Source organism: Leptonychotes weddellii, chromosome 6, assembly GCF_054177405.1.
Source record: "Leptonychotes weddellii isolate Sample4059 chromosome 6, ASM5417740v2, whole genome shotgun sequence".
NCBI classification, from domain to species: Eukaryota; Metazoa; Chordata; class Mammalia; order Carnivora; family Phocidae; genus Leptonychotes; species Leptonychotes weddellii.
In genome coordinates this window covers 119,717,014-119,734,732 of record NC_138374.1, presented here as the reverse complement: position 1 = coordinate 119,734,732, position 17,719 = coordinate 119,717,014, and the positions used below count along the sequence as shown (strand labels likewise).

At 34.9% G+C, this 17,719-nt stretch overlaps 1 protein-coding gene across 4 annotated transcripts in view; it reads left to right on the top strand.

The window, feature by feature from the left end:
• CDC73 (cell division cycle 73) overlaps positions 1-17,719 on the top strand; it is a 239,475-nt gene that overhangs the window by 90,432 nt on the left and 131,324 nt on the right. For 3 of the 4 annotated variants that reach the window (XR_014146573.1, XM_081825154.1, XM_081825155.1), the window contains exons 14-15: positions 7,520-7,681; positions 10,700-10,800. Coding sequence is in view for 3 of the 4 variants with exons in the window: in XM_081825154.1 (XP_081681280.1) it covers positions 7,520-7,681; positions 10,700-10,800 (263 nt within the window). In the remaining variant the exon portion in view is untranslated. Of the gene's footprint in view, positions 1-7,519; positions 7,682-10,699; positions 10,801-16,792; positions 16,935-17,719 lie in introns of all 4 variants that reach the window. The other variant, XM_081825153.1, reaches the window with a different exon arrangement.

Genomic DNA, 17,719 nt, shown 5'->3' with positions numbered 1-17,719 from the left:
GTCCTTCCTTTGTGTGGGTGGTAAAAACCAAGTCTCAAGGGTGTGTTCCTTTCTTCCTTTTTCATCCACTGAAGCACCAGTGATTTCTGGCCCATGACTATTTTCTTTCCAGCTCAGCTATACATTTCAGGTGTTTGTTATATTTTATCTGACATTTCTTGGAAGGGTTTTTATAATTACTGGAACTGGAATTTTATAAGGTGTATTTAATCTGTCTATACTGAGTTTATTCATTCAACACTACAGAGCAAAAACTAAAAATCAAAATGCTATGTGTAGATAAATATACTGCAAGCTCAATCTTTTTGGAGCTCACATGATTGTGTTAGGAGTCATTTGTTGCAACTGATGAGAAATAAAATATGTTCCAGCATTTAGTATAAAACCCAATTTTAATGCCTTATTATTGAGAGTATAGTGAAAAGTATAATTTTCTTTGACACTCACAAACAAATCACATCTTGAAGATAAGTTCAAAATCAAATTAGACCTCAGCAATAATATATTAGCCATTAAAAACTTCACCTAGCTCCTCTCACAAATAATGTGTTAGTGAGAACGTACATAACTGTAGTGATGGTTTTTTTTAATAATCTAAGGAAATACTTGAAATTTATTATTTTCTAGATTTTTTTTTTTTTTAAGATTTTATCCATTTATGAGAGAGAGAATGAGAGAGAGAGAGAGCATATGAGAGGGGGGAGGGTCAGAGGGAGAAGCAAGACTCCCTGCCGAGCAGGGAGCCCGATGCAGGACTCTATCCAGGGACTCCAGGATCATGACCTGAGCCGAAGGCAGTCGCTTAACCAGCCCAGCCACCCAGGCGCCCCTATTTTCTAGATTTTGAGACCTAAAAAGGATTGTCAGAATACCTTCTTACCCTCAATGAAAATGGCCAGAGATAAAAAGACTACTCTGGTTGTTAGATGCAGAGCAGGAACTATAACCAGGTCTCCCAAAGACCAGCTTAGTTATTTTAACCTTTGATAATGGAGATTCTTAACAGACATTCAGATTAAGAAATAGGGCTTTAGGGGCGCCTGGTGGGTTATTCATTTAAAGTGCCTGACTCTTGATTTCAGCTCAGGTTGTGAGATGGAGCCTGGCGTTGGGCTCTGTGCTTGGGGGAGTCCGCTTGAGGACCCACCCCACCTCACATGCGTGCTTGCACTCTGTCTGTCTCTGTCTCTCTCTTTCTCTAAAATAAATAAATTTTACAAAAAGAAATTGGGTTTTATTCTGGAACAAAATACTCTTCTGCAATATTCAGGGCCTTATATTCACTGTTAATTATAGTAACAATATTTTGTAATTTGGTCTAACATTGAAAATTCTTGTTAAATATTTTTAGTGGTAATTAGGAAAATATTTTCAGTCAGTAACATAATTAATATCCAAAAAAAGAATGTGAATGCTCTGCCTTCTTTCTCAGTAAATAACAATTACAATTCTTGAAGAAAGAAAACAAAAGCAACCTGACCTCCAAAAAAGAAAATCCTACTGCTTCTACAATAATTTATGACTAAAAATGAGATACAAAATGAGTTATAAAACTTGATTTCAGGTTTTACCAAATGCAGAATTGAATTTAAGTACCTTATGACTTAAATAGCTTTATTAAAAAAATCTATGTAATGTGGCACAAATATATCTATAGAGTATTTTTCTTTAGTACTTTTGAATGAAATTTTCACTGAGCTTTTTTCCATTACCAGTTGGGAAAGAAGGACTTCTTATGTTTTATATTTCATTAGGCTTTTATTGTTTAGTGTTCTTACAGTGTTATGAATTACTCAAGTAATTCCTCAAGTCATCTACAATTGGGTGAATAAGAAATATGATCATTTTGGCCTTCCTTGAAATTTGAATAATGTAACTGAAACTGTGTCAGACCCATGCAAAAAAATGGATTTCATTAACTGCTTTAAAAATTTTGTTAGTTTTTGTTTGAGCATTCATGTGTCTGCTTTCCACCTTCTAATGAGTATACAAGAGTAGTTTTTTCATTGTTTATATTCTGTGAAGTATGATATGCATCTATATTTTTGTTTTTGTTTTGTGATGGCTTCTGTGTTTTACAGTCTGGCACCCAGTTGGAATTCACAGTTCCAACTAAATTGTGAATTCATTAGAGAAAAGGGCTTGTTACTTTATTGTTATTTGTACCTCCATTGTTGAAAACAGTGTTTGCCCAGTAATGGATATTAAATAAATGTCTAGGAAACAGAAGAGGAGGGAGGAACACATTGATAATTTGGAGAATGGCAGACTTACGTACTTGGAATTCAAATTTTGGTTTTTGTGTGTGTTTGCACAAGCTGTGAATTCATTTAGTGTATTTATGTCTAATTTCAAATTCCTTCTTTGATATATGATAGTTGTATCTGTATCTGGGATTTGATTTTAGTTCTGTGAAGTGTCATTATAGTTGGTATTGCATTTTTTGCACTAACTGTATTTGGATCAGGTGTTTAAGGCCCTTTGTAGTTCTTTGATTTTTATGATTTGTAAATTTGGTATTTCCAACTCTTAACAATTTTTAGTAATTGACAGGTATTTCTATTTTTTATAAATATACCTTAATGGTTACAGAAAATTCGCAGTAAGTTTTTGGAATGTTAAAACAAATTCTGCCTTTAGTTTTTCATTTTCCAGAACCTTTATGGTGCTCATCTGAATGTATTACAAATCTAAATCTTAAATATTATTTATAATGGAAGATAGTAAACAATGCAAAGAAATCACAAAGTAAATTTTAGTGTTTTTCTCCTTAAGCTCACAACAGAGAAACCAAATAATTAAATACACCACATTCTTAGGATAGACTGAGCCTAATTTAAGTATAAAACACTCCCTTCATTGTTTAACACCTCATTGCAACTGACATCTCCCCTACAGTGTGAGTCAGCTGGAGGCTTCGCTATGTAATTAATGCATAATTGAAACCTCCTCCACACAATTATAGTACTGGCTGTACCCCATAGCTCATTTGGCACAGATTTTATTTGGTTTCATGTAAAATTAAGGATTTTTCAATTTTTTAGCCCGTCAATAAATAAATGAAACAGAACAAAGCCTACCATAACCTTTAACATCCCTAAATAACAAAATTAAGGTTATATTATGAAAGTATTAATAAATACATTTTACATATAATTATAAATGTGATTTTTTTTTTTTTTAAAGATTTTATTTATTTCTTTGACAAACAGAGACATAGCGAGAGCAGGAACACAAGCAGGGGGAGTGGGAGAGGGAGAAGCAGGCTTCCCGCAGAGCAGGGAGCCCAATGAGGGACTGATCATGACCTGAGCCGAAGGCAGACGCTTAACGACTGAGCCACCCACGCGCCCTATAAATGTGATCTTGAGAGAAGTTTTAGTAGGACTATAAGTTTATTTAAGTAAAATGATTGGATGGCACTCATGATTCTGGCCATGATGATAGAGGACAGAGTTCCAGAAGAGAGATTGCATGTAGAGAGTGCTTCGAATATATCTAGAGGGTTCCCCTCACATTTAGTCAAATACTACTGAGCACATTCATTCAGGTAGAGAAAACTACCTGAGGCCTGGGGAAGAAGAAGGCAGAACAATTACTGGAGTTTACTCTGGACCATGAATAGTTTGTTCCCAACAGCCACAGTTAGTGCAAAAGGATTCAACCACTTTGGAAAACAAATACAGTTTCTTTTTTTCTTTTCTCGTTGCTTTTAAGATACTGTTGCACTACATTCTAGCTTCCTGTATTGGTTCATAGGTCACCTGTTAGTGTGATAATCAGTCCTATGAAGGAAATCTGCTTTACTTGGTTATTTTAAAGACCATTTTAAATTTGTTTATCTGTTCAACCTAGATGTAGATTTCTTATATATCCCACTTTAGGATTCATGAGAATTAAGTGTATGAATTTGTGTTTTTTGTCAGTTCTGAGTCCTGGCCCTTTACCTGTGTATCCCCCCGCCCCTTTTCTCTTCTCTTTCTGGGACTTTTTCAATTTTAGTGGTTCTCTGTAGTTCTTTTTCAAATCTTTGATCTTTTTAAAAGTATTTTTTTCTCCTGTCCATATTTGCAATCTTGTTTTATAAGCTTTGATCTTTGATAATTGCATTATTAGAAGTCCTTAGTTACCTTTTTCTTTTGACAGTAGTTTCTTTCATGATGCCTCTCATTTCCTTGTGTGTTTAGTTTAGTACATTTAATGTTTTTCATTGTCTTCATTTACTGTTCATTTTCCTTGGAATTTAAAATGAAGGTGGGGGGGAGGGGTAATCCAGAAAAGGTTTACATTTGTGTTTGCTAAGTACCTGGGAGCATTGCCAATATTACATCACTTTAAATTAAATTCTCAGTTTGAGGTTTTTAAACATGCATTGTTGCTTTTTCTTTTCTCTACTTTCCAAATTCTAACTTCTTTTATTTAGGAAAAAGGAAAACTATATTTTTAACCTGGGAAATGTTCATAAACTTGCTCTGTTTTTAAAATAACAAAGTCTGTAATCTATTTAGCTATATCATTTATTTGGATTTTATTCTTTGAGAATACTAATAAAATTATTTCAGTAGAACTGTACTTGTTTAAATAGTAATTACTTTAGTCATATCATCACCCACACTCCTTTACTCATGGAATGTAGAGTGGAATAAATAATTGCAAATATTGGATAAGTCAGTGGACATCATAATATTTCTCCAAATCACATATATTCATCCATCACATCAGTTGTGCAATTCTGGTTATATTTGTTAGAACATCTTTAGTTGTAAATGATAAATACCAACTCAAAGTAGCTTTATCAAAAAATACTTTATTGACTCAACGTGACTGAACAGTCCTGGCTTCTGACAGCTAGACTTAGTGCTAAAATGATATAATCAGGAGTTGGTCTCTCCATCTCTCAGGTTCTCCCTTTTCAGGGTCAAAGAGGATTATCAAAAACTCCAGGTTACTGATCACAGTAGAAAGATAGTGCCTGGTTCCCAATAATTCCAACCCTGGCGATCAATGGGGTGACAGATGTCGCAGCCAGATCGCCCTCACATCCCTGGTTCCCAATAATTCCAGCAAAAATTCCAGGTTTAAGTCTCATTGGCCTGGCTTGGATAATGTGTTTATTATTGTGGTCAGGGTGCTTAATTCTTGCCTCAAATTCAAGTGAGGGCCAATTTACAATTCTGAGATTTGATTTTCCTTGCGGTTGCCAGGGTGTTAATAAGGGCTAGGGGTGGGGTACAGGAAAAAGAGTGGACAGTGGGTTTATTTCTAGCTTACCATTATATTGAATTTAATCCCTGAGAATCCAACCTTTGTGAAAGAAGGAACTTATGTTAGATTCCCTCCCTTGAGCAGAATTTAGGCTTTATTTCTTACTCCAGGATCCCAGGGAAATATAGTAAAAAAAAAAAAGGCTTAAGTTTAATTAGTTTGCTAGTGCCTTCCATGAATAGAGAAATCTACATTGTTATTCGAACTTTAAGTTTAGGAGAGTAGGATAGAAGATCGATCCTTATGTTACCACATGAGATCAAGGCTGAAAAACATTTTGAAAAACAGCTGCATTTTACTACAGTGAAGGCTACTATTCTAAAGACCTAGATATATTCAGAAATTAAAATACTAGAGCATTTAAAAATTACAGGATGATAGTTAAAGTACCATGTTAATGACTCTGAACTTAGTAAAACATCAACAAATATGTGAACATGCAAATGCTATGTAACTCATTTCTTAATGTATTAGAAGTGAATTAGGTGTTGAATAGACTTATTTTAAAAGTTGGATATTATAGATCACTCATTTGTACGTATATAATAATTCATTAAAGATTGTAAGTAATTTTGCATAAGTAATTTTATACTTTTACAACATTTAAAATTTCAAAAGCTAGAAAAGAGTGAGATGCAGTATTGTATTTAAGAATGTAAACGTTTTAATCCCATCTAGATATAGACCTAGATAAAGCATCTTTCTCTTGGCAGTGAGACCACTTTGTATCTGGAATGTAAGCTTCAAGGGGGCAGTGACTTTTTTTTTTTTTTTTTTTACAGCTATGTATATCGTATAACTTAGCACAATGTATCACTGTTCACTTGATACATTTTTGTTGTTTTATATGAAAACTGTTTCTAACAATGCATGTCTGTTAAAGTGTTTAATTAATTATTCAGTGTTAGTATTACATTTGGCATTTTCTAAGTGGACTTGATTAATAAATAACCAAAATCAATAGGTAGTAAAATGATTATCTGGTGGAGGTTTTTAAATGATATGGAAATCTTAACTTTTCCATCAGATTTGCCATGGATATGAAAACAGCTCAGAAATGAAGTACAGTTGATCACAATCACCATCTACTAAAAACTTTCATGAGTACAAGACTAGTATTACCAATGATGAATTCAGCATGTGATATTGAAATTTTTCAAAGGACTCTACCAAGTGCAAGCTCTCATGCATCCCGTCCACTCCATTTATCTGTCTTAAACTTCAGAAGCTGAATGAGTCTCAATGTAATGACTGCATTGCCCCCATTTAATTGGTAGTGCCAGACCATAGCTAATAAAATATGCTAATAGAGTGTGTATTAGGAGTATGCATATTTTTATTTTTATTTTTATTTTTTATTTTATTTTTAAAGATTTTATTTATTTATTTGAGAGAGAGAGAATGAGAGACAGAGAGCATGAGAGGGAGGAGGATCAGAGGGAGAAGCAGACTCCCTGCCAAACAGGGAGCCCGATGCGGGACTCGATCCCGGGACTCCAGGATCATGACCTGAGCCGAAGGCAGTCGCTTAACCAACTGAGCCACCCAGGCGCCCCAGGAGTATGCATATTTTTAAAAGACCATTTTGAAATGCTTTGTGAATACCAACAATCTAGAGCTGGCAACAGCTCTGCAGATTGCTAAATTATTTTTGAGAATATCTGTTGTTAGTACAGTGGAGAATTGAATCCCATGGTAGAGTTGGTAATTTACTGAATAACTAGCAGTATTTATACTAAGACAGTTGGCATATACTTATTTAATTCCTCCTTTAAAATTTGCAAAGCAACCCTGAAATTGGATAGCATTTTTCTAATTTTGCTAAGTCATAATCCATGAAAAGGGGTGTTTTGTGATGCTCTTAGGCTAAGTCACCTATCTGGGGAAAAGCTACATCATCTTCATGTCAAGTGACCTTTTGATTTATAATAAAATTTCCTTCTACTAGCATTGGAAAAATCAAGGATTAGTATGGTCTTTTATGTAACTTTGGAAAATGTTAAGTGCTAGATGAATTAATAAAAATTGTGTGTGTGTGAGAGAGACACAGACATACACACCAACTTAGGGCCTGTGTGAGCTGAGTACTGTCATGGAAAGGAGAGATTATACTCCACACATTGTGATCTGTACATGCAGAGCAGGTTCATTAAAAAAAAAGAAAAAGTTTGCTTTAAAACTTTCAGTATAATTTATTTTCCCATTTGTATCACATTGAAACATTTGACCTTTTCTCATCTCTGTTTTTTCAAAGATTTGTCCCATCAGATGAAAAGAAGAAACAAGGCTGCCAACGAGAAAATGAAACTTTAATACAGAGAAGAAAAGATCAGATGCAACCAGGAGGCACGGCGATTAGTGTCACAGTCCCTTACAGAGTAGTAGACCAGCCCCTTAAACTTATGCCTCAAGACTGGTAAGATGATCTGTACTTTTATGTAGTCATTGAATTTTTTTTGTATAATTAAAAACTATCAGATTTTGTCATGAGTTCTAAATAGAAACTATCCCTGAAAACCTTAATGTCTCAGTTGGTCATTAATAATGTTCACATTGGATAGCTAAACTTTATTTTACTTATAAGAAACACTAACTTCAGGGGCACCTGGGTGGCTCACTTGGTTAAGCATCTGACTTCGGCTCAGGTTATGATCTCAGGGTCCTGGAATTGGGTCGTTGTCAGGCTCCCCATTCAGTGAGGAGTCGGCTTGCCCCTCTGCCCCTCCCCCGCTGCTCGTGTGTGCTCGCTGTCTCTCAGATTAAATCTTTTTAAAAAAAAAAAAGAAACACTCACTTCTGGAAAACTTAGTAAAAACTCTTTCCACTGTTTATTTGTTCTGGATCAGCCTTTAGAGCAAAATTTCCAAATAGACTAATTTAGTTTTGAGAGTTATAGTTTTATATTTTTGATTTGGAGAATTCACGTTTTTGGGTAAGAAATGATAAATGAAAGAATTGTTACTTTTATTGTAGGGAATAATTTAATAAAAAGAATAACATTACTCCTCTGGTTTAACTCTTTGATTACATTAAAGTGTCCTTTAATAAAATATTAAGTGGGCTGTTTATAACAAAGTGCCTGTAAACGCAGATTCATGAATTATCTTAAATTATTTTATTAATCTAAGCTGGAATAAAAATACAGAGTGTGAGAATGCATCTCTGTGACATAGAGAATACAACACATTGATGAATTACCTGGTTTACCTTTGAAGTACTCATTAGTCTTCCCACATTAGAAAGTCAGGGCATTGAGAATATAAGTATGTTAAAAATTTATTATACGAAGTAAGATGAGAATTTCGGATACCAAGTTTAAAAATTCTAGGAAGAAGGAGAGTTACACCATTTGTTTTATATGTTTATAGTTACTTGCAGAAAAAATACGGTGTATACAGGTTCTGTCACCATGCTACAAAACACTGCTTGTATGTATCAGCTAGGTCCCTAGTCATTGATGTCATAACCTAGGAATAATATTTTCCTTACCTTTTTTCTTTCTTTCTCTGTTAATTGTCCTTTTAAGAATTCACTGAGATTAGTATTTATATTATCCTGCTTACCTCTTAACCCTGTGAAACCCAGTAGGATCTAGGTGATACCTCTCCAGCAAATTTCCTTTAGTTTGGCAGGTACTTTGGGCTTTCAGCTATTGTATGGTACAAGCTATGTCATCAAATTAAGAGACCATTTAATAGTGTGCTGCGTTACCAAAGATAGTTTTGGCACTATGGGACGTATATCCTATGCAAGGAGGAAATTTTTTATTTAAGATTTAATGTTAGCCTTAGAGATTTTTTAGTAGATTAAGAATTTTAAGCTGTGGTTTTTCACAGTAACTTGAATTGTTGCTGTAGATCTTTTACTTGAATAGAAGGTAACCCTGGTTTAATGCTCTGTTGGCTGTATAGTCTTCATCTAATGCAGTGGTGATCAGAGTATGATCTGCGAACCTCTGGGCATTCCTAAGACCATTTCAGGGAATTGTAAGGTTAAAACTATTTCCATTATAGTACTGAGATGGCTGTTCTCAGGATTTATCAGTCCTCCCATAGGAACAGTAGCGTAACCAGTGCACAGGAGTAATCATTCCCTCCCTTTCTCCTTCTCACTCCTCTTCTTACCTCCATTTCTCTTCTGACTAATGGACTGACCATACACTTATATTTCCTCATCTGTAAAATGGGGGTAATAATAGTAGTCACCTCGTTGAATTGTTTGGAAGATTCAGTGTGTTAACATATGTACAGTGTGAGGTGCTTAGAACAGCCCTGTCACAGAGTGAATGCTCATAGTACATCTTAATTGATGTTAACTATTATTGTTTATATTACGGTTTTGTTCCCACTTTAGTTCTAGACTTAAACTGTTTATGGCCTTTGTACTTCTTATAATTTCTCAATTTAATTAAATATTTTGTGAACTAATGAAAAATATGAGGGCATAGAGAAAGATTTGTTCTTTTTAGGAAAACAAAGTTGAGTGGTTGGAAAGACAAGTTGCTTTATTTTTTATTTTTTAAAGATTTTATTTGACAGAGAGAGGGAACACAAGCAGGGGGAGTGGGAGAGGGAGAGGCAGGCCTCCCACCAAGCAGGAAGCCCAATGCGGGGCTCGATCCCAGGACCCTAGGACCATGACCCGAGCCGAAGGCAGATGCTCAACGACTGAGCCACTCAGGCGCCCCGACAAGTTGCTTTAAAAAAACACTAATGGGGTGCCTGGGTGGCTCAGTCAGTTAAGTGTCCAACTCTTTATCTCGGCTCAGGTCTTGATCTCAGAGTTGTGAGTTCAAGTCCCAGGTTGGGCTCCACGTTGGGCATGGGGCCTACTTAGAAAAGAAAAGAAAATGCTAATAGAATTTAGGGTGAGTGAAATGTAAACAATTGGAAAAATTAAAGTTTGATGGTTTTTCTACCCAAGATTACTTTCCAAATAATCAGAACTCAAAAATAAGGCCTTGGGGCTTTATAAAATAAAATGATTGGTGAATTACTATAATTAATAATGTTTTTAATTAGAGTAAAGCATTTCAGATGTATTTGAATTTTAGATGATTTTCTTTTAAAACCAACTTTTTCAATTAATAGATCAAGTCTTGTTCCCTAATCACATTGGAAAAGTGGGCCCTTATTCTAGGAGAAGGGCAGATTAAAGGTTAAAAAGATTGCATATAAGGATTGTGTGTGTAATTATGTTTAAAAGGCTTAGGTGCAAAAACAGATGCATGGAAAGTGTAGCAATCATTAGTGTGCTCTAATGATAACATTATAACAAAGAGTTATGTAATTTGCCTCACAGATTTGTTGACAGTAGATTATATCACATGAGCAATTGAGTCCTTTCCTTAAGAATTTACAGTAATCAAATTTCATATTTGAGGTATTGTCTCAACCCTGGAGCTCTAACCACCCTGCCCCTTTTCTCTTTATAGGGATCGGGTTGTAGCAGTTTTTGTGCAAGGTCCTGCATGGCAGTTCAAAGGTTGGCCATGGCTTTTGCCTGATGGATCACCAGTTGACATATTTGCTAAAAGTAAGATTCTCTTTATTTTTTACTGCTTATCCAATATAGAAATGGTCTTGCTTTAAGAGAAAGCCATCTATGGCTCTTCATATATGATGTGTATATCAAAGGATTCCATTAACATATGCTAATTTTTAAGCACCTGTGAAATATTTTTAAAGTCTTTTTTTGAACATTAATATTTTTTTGTGTACTTATATCTAAAAGTGAATTATCTCCCATTCCCTACATTAGGTCACTTAAAAAGCATTAATATTGTTGCACATCCACAGATTTTTATTAAAACTGATGGCCAGTTTTTAAATGGGTTGACTTCTGCTGAACAGTAATGTGTAGCTAGGACTTAAAGTACCGTGTGACCTTTACCAGCTATTTCCATTGTCTAGAATGATTGTAGCATGTTTGGCTTTTTCTTTTCATTCAAGTCTAAGTTCAAGTATTCTGTTCTTCAGAGAATCCTTCTCTGGCGAGCCTGGAAATAGCCATTACTTCCTTCCAGTTACTCTTTAAGCTCTTTTATTTTCATGATAGTACTTACTGTTGTTTGATGTTATCTTATTTATACCTTTACTGTAAGTCTTCCCTGGCTATAAGGCCAAGTTCCTTGGTGGGAGGAGCCTTTTCTGCCTTGTTTACCCTTGAATTGTCATCACAGAAGAGTGCCTGGCTAGGGGAAGCATTCAGTAGATATCTGTTAAATGAATATTTCATGTGGCTTAGATCTTTTGGTGTATTGGTATAGTGAGATACACTAAACGTAGATTAATTTACTCTGGTTTTTGCAGTAGAGATATTCCAATTATTATTTAATTCGAGTACCCAATTAAGTTAGTAACCGTAGTAAAATTGTTTTTTTAAAAAACATTCTTAGGAAACAAGTATGTTTATTAGAAATGACAACTTCAGTTATTATGAATATAGATTGTGCTACTGTAAAATCCAGCCTTTTTTTTTTTTTTTTAAAGCAACCTCAGCTTTGTTAGTGGTTACCACCATTCTTCCAAGATGGAAACTGCCCAAGCTTGGAAGTTTTAATCCTTTATTCTCTACTTTTATTCATTTTAGACAATGATTCTAATATTACTAATATTGTGATAGATTTTTGTTATTTCTGAAACTTGAATAATGCACAGGGTTGATAAATAGAAAGTTAAAGATATAGAGTGAATGGGAATTTTAATGAAAGTGAAATGTCCGTGAACACGAATGTTTTACCTACTTGCTTGCCTTTTTGAATAGTGTTGCAAAAAAAAAAAAAAAATGATTATAATGTCTTCAAGATGTAAATGCTGCCTAAATTTCATTCAGAATGTAATGATGTTGTAATTTTTTTTGGTCAGATTGTTAGTCTTCTGAAATTTAGATAAGAAGAGACTTTTTTATACAGTTACCAATTATGATTTTCTTCCATAAATTATTTCTTTTCAGTCTTCCTTCTTTAAGCTCTTGCTTCTATCAGCATTTAAAATGAAAGTACTCTTCTTGCCCCTTCCATCTTAAAACTCTTTCTCTTGACCTCAACTCTAGCTCCTCTTTTGAATTGTCTCTACTAACTCATTTTCTATTCAGTTCTCAATTAGCTGTTTGGCTCTCATGCTCTTCACTAAACTATTCTCACCAAACTTACCAGTGACTCAAATATTAGATACTTTTGACATCCTTATCAGAATTTGATTCTCTTCATTCATTTCTTCCTTTTTAAAATGTTCTTTTCCAAGGGCTTGTTACTCTTTCTCAGATTCTCTAGCTACTTTTCCTCTGGCTTTCTGCTACCTCTTTATGTCTAGTTTCTCTTCTCCTTTATTATAGATAACTCTCTCAAGGAGATCTGGTAGTTTTCAATTACCATCTAAAACCCTCCCCTTATTCTAAGTGAAGTCTCTAGCTTTATATTCTGGGTATATATATCTCACTAATTACGAGAGAACTCCTCTGAGAGGTCCTGTTGGTACATCAGACTCAGCCTGTTCCAAATGGAATTGTCTTGTACTCTTCCTCATTCTCACAGTGTTTCTTTTTCTCAGTTAGTTTCTTTTGTAATTTTCCTAAGCCACAAGTTTAGGAATATATTACCTTTTAGCTCTTATTTGGTCTCCTTGCTTTTTACTCTGCCATTTCTAGGTTTTCATCCTTTCCCCCATAACACACATAGAAAATAGTAACATCTATATATCATGGGAGAAAACTGAGTATCTGTATGGGCCCTGGTAAAAACTTATATTTTCTTCATATTGCATAATAGAATACAGAATTTTAGAGAAGATATTAAGTATTGATTTGTAAAAAAATGCTAGTTACCAATGAGAAAATTTTTTCATGAGTATCTATATTATGTTGCCCGTTTGTCATCTGACATTCCATCATTGTACCTACTAAATATTATTCAAGAGCATTGTCTCTTTTTTTTTTTTTACTTCTTTGTTCCTGTAAAATAATGACGAGATTCATGCAGTTTGCAAAAAATGAACAATTCTGAATCGTGTGAAGTATTTTGCTTTAGTATTCATTGTGCTACCAGATAGATGACTGGCTTGCTTTTTTGTTTTGTTTTTAAAGATTTTATTTATTTATTCATGAGAGACAGAGAGAGAGAGAAGCAGAGGGAGAAGCAGGCTTCCAAGGAGCAGGGAGCCCGATGTGGGACTCGATCCCAGGACCCTGGGATCATGACCTGAGCCGAAGGCAGACGCTTAACCATCTGAAACACCCAGGCGCCCCAGATAACTGGCTTTCTTATAAAAGAAGTTCGTTTGTTCTATTTTTTGCTGAGGATTAAAAACTAAAAGTCTTTTTTTGAATAAGAAAGATGTTTTATAGTAATGTCTTGGTGTAAGTTTGCTTGCCACCATTCCTTCATGCTAATAAAATATATTGTATGATTAGAGAAACCTTATGCTTTCTCATTTGTGATTTAAACTTTTTGGACTCTCACGTTTCACCTTTTTTTTTTTTTTTAAGATTTTTTATTTTATTTTATTAGAGAGAGTACAAGCAGGGGGAGCGGCAGGTAGAGGTAGAGGGAGAAGCAGGCCCCCTGCTCAGCAGGGAGCCCAACGTGGGGCTCAATCCCAGGACCCTGGAATCATGACCTGGACCAAAGGCAGCCGCTTAACCAACTGAGCCACCCAGACACCCCTCACGTTTCACCTTAAATTTTAAAAGTTGTCTATTCTGGTGGAAAAATAAATGCTACTTAAACTAAATCTATTGAAATTAAGGAGTGGGGGACTGTAGGCTTTTATAGCTTTAGATAAATTTTTTAAAAATATAACTAATATATTTTTCAGAATGAGGGGTACCTGGGTGGTGCAGTTGGTTAAGGGTCTGCATTTGGCTCAGGTCATTTTCCTAGAGTCCCAAGATTGAGCTCTGCGTCGAGCTCCTTGGTCAGCGGGGAGTTTCCTTGTCCCTGTCCCTCTGCCTCCTCCTTGGCTTGTGTGCTCGCGCTCTCTCTCTCTCAAATAAATAAATAAAGTCTTCAAAAAAGAATGATTTAGGGGCGCATGGGTGGCTCAGTCTGTTCATTGAGCATCTGACTCTTAATTTCGGCTCAGGTCATGATCTCAGAGTCATGAGATTGAGCCCTGCATCGTGCTCATCACTCAGCAGGGAGTCTGCTTGAGATTCTCTCTCTCCCTCTGCCCTTCCACCCATTCTCTAAATAAATAGATAGATAAATAGATAAATATTTTTTAAAAGAATGATTTAAAGCACATCATATTGAGAAAATTAGAAGTGAAACGTAGTAAGGAAAACAGGAAGTATTGAAATGTTGACTTTAATTTAAAAATTTTAAAAATTGGGCGCCTGGGTGGCTCAGTTGGTTAAGCGACTGCCTTTGGCTCAGGTCATGATCCTGGAGTTCCGGGATCGAGTCCCGCATCGGGCTCCCTGCTCAGTGGGGAGTCTGCTTCTCCCTCTGACCCTCCTCCCTCTCATGCTCTCTGTCTCTCATTCTCTGTCTCTCAAATAAATAAATAAAATCTTTAAAAAAAAAAAAATTTTAAAAATTAAAATTTTTTATACAGATAAATATTCTGAAAATGGGTTTTCTCAAACTATAATATATAGCCCTTCTAATGATTCAGTTTAAATTTATTAAATTGAATTAAATTCAAAATGAATAATGTGTCTGATGAGGGGACCTTTCAATTATATAAAAGCATAATAATTCTGAAGTAATGTTTATGTTTCTTTTTGTGGGCACAGATGATTCATTTTGAATTTCCATCAAGAATTATACTTTGGGGGCGCCTGGGCGGCTCAGTCAGTTAAGCATCTGCCTTCAGCTCAGGTCATGATCCTGGGTTTCTGGGATCGAGCCCTGCATCGACCTCTGCTCAGAGGGGAGTCTGCTTCTTCATCTCCCTCTGCCTGCCACTCTGCCTACTTGTGATCTCTCTTACTCTCTCTGTCAAATAAATAAACTCTTAAAAAAAAAAAAAAAGAATTATACTTCATTCGATTCATTATTAACATCGAAAGCCAGTAGGCCAGCCAGCAGTGTGGAACAAGCAGTCCATAAAGTAGCTATCAAAAAAATTAACAAAGTCAATCATTTTTCTCTTTAGAGACCTCTAATACTAGATGATAATGATAGTAACAGTTATATCTTATATGCTAGAAAAAAAGTAAATTGAAAGAAAAGCTAAACATCTTATATGTGTACATGTAAAACAAAAACTTCACAGATGGTAAATTGATTGCAAAATAAACTAGCCAGGTTGATTCAACTGGGTGATCAGAGAGAGAGAAAGATTGAAAGTAATACTTTTTGGTCCATTTGTTAACCTTTTGCAATATACTGTACTTAGGAGGTTTTGCCCTAGAGTCTTTTATTTGCCCAAAACCCAGAATTAACTGTTAAAAATGAAAACCGGATAATTTCACCTTCTTACTCTAAACTTTCTAGTGGCTTACTATCATATTTGGAATAAATTCGTATTTTTTACCATAGCCAAATTCTACGTATAGGACATTGCCTACAAAAGAAGTTATACTTGTTTATAGAGTGTGCCAAGCTTGCTTTCATTTCAGAACCTTTTTACTAGCTGTTCCGTCTGCCTGAAATCCTCTTATGGATCTTTGCTAGACTCACTTTTTATATCATTTAATTATCTACTTCTAGGTAACCTTCTCACGAGGCTTTCCAAATTTTTCTTTTTCCCTTTTCATCATTTCTTACCAAGTTCCATTAGTTCTTACTCCCTAATTATTTCTTGAATCTTTTTCTTGCCAGGAATATATCTTCTCCCAGTTGAGCAAATCTCTTCTCTAGATTACTGAATTGTATCAGTAGTCACTGCTAAACACTTTGCAGTGATTCTCCCTATCTCTTAGATAAAAGTCCAAACCCCTTACTATGGCCTACATGGCCAACATTGTTCTGAATCTGTGGTCTTACCTTTTACCCATTTTTTACATTACTTTGTATGATGCAGTTCCACTAAATTTCTTTAGTTCCTAGATGAAACCATTTTCTCTTTGAGCATGTTCTTGGCTAACTGGGTCACTTTTGTGCTGTGTTTGCCTAATTCTTACTCAAGCTTTAGATCTTAGATTAGAGATCATTACCTATGTAAGCTTTTCTGAATTCCTTGGTCTGGGTAAGGTACTCTTATGTTTCTGTGATATACTACACCTTTATCGTACTGTATTTGAATAGGTGTTTCTTCTTCTTATCCTTCACCCAGAACGTATGTGTTTTATCTTACCTTATTCCTCATTTCAGTCCCAGTGGCTGCCATGTATAAACCCTCAGTAGGTATTTGTTGAATTGAATGTTTTTGAGGATGCCACAGTGCTTATTAGCATCTGTTTCAAAGATCACTTTGGTTATGATGTAGCTTCATTTGGTTGAAGAAAGTTTGATTTTTTTAAAGTTTTTTGTTTGGTTTAGTTTTTTGGTTAATGTCTATATTGGATATTTTTATTCTTTTGTAAAATATTTTTATAATTTTGATTGCAGTTTGAATAAAAAATATTATTTCCCCCCATATAGTTAAAGCCTTCCATCTCAAATATGATGAAGTTCGTCTAGATCCAAACGTTCAGAAATGGGATGTAACAGTATTAGAACTCAGCTATCACAAACGTCATTTGGATAGACCAGTTTTCTTACGGTTCTGGGAAACATTGGATAGGTAATTCTGATCCTAAAATGCACTTACTTCTGCTTTATTGTAGTAATTTTCCTTTCTCCTCAGTTAGATTTTAAGTTCATTAAAGTTGTGAACATATCCCCCAGTTCCCCTTTTCGAACATTGTCTGATTTGATGATCCAGTAGATAATTAACAAATGTCTTTGTTATACTGATCTTAGAAACAGATGGAGAAAGTGTGTATACCTGGTTAGAAAGAACAGTAAACTCTGGGTCGGAAGACCTAGATTTTAATTCTTTTTTTGTGATCTGGCTCTAATGAACTGTGACCTTTCTGAACCTTGTTTTTTGTCTGTCCAAGAGGCTTGGATTAAGTGATCCCTATAGTTTTTTGTTTTGTTTTGTTTTGTTTGCATCAAAAGGTCACTGACTGGATATGTTATGGGTAGCTTGTGAAAGGAATTCAGTTTTTGAATTTATTTTAATTACTATTATAAATAGGATTCTTAAAGCCCTTTTACAGTAACATCAGTTTTATAATTGGAAAATTTAAGAACAGCATATGATCATAATACCACTAAATTTATTCTCGTTGAGGTGCTCTTTAAAATCTGTCACTTTCTTGGTGTAAGTCTCTTGCTGAATATTAAGGGTTTTCCAAAGTCAGAGGTGACTGAGGTAACCCAGTGATTATAACTGATAATATATTAAAGAGAAACATTTATTATTCTAGCCAGAAGCTCTGAGATTATAGAATTTAATAAGAGGGATGTTTTTTCTGGCTTCAGAAGTTCTTATTCTGTATTTCCAAAGTACAGTATCAGGTT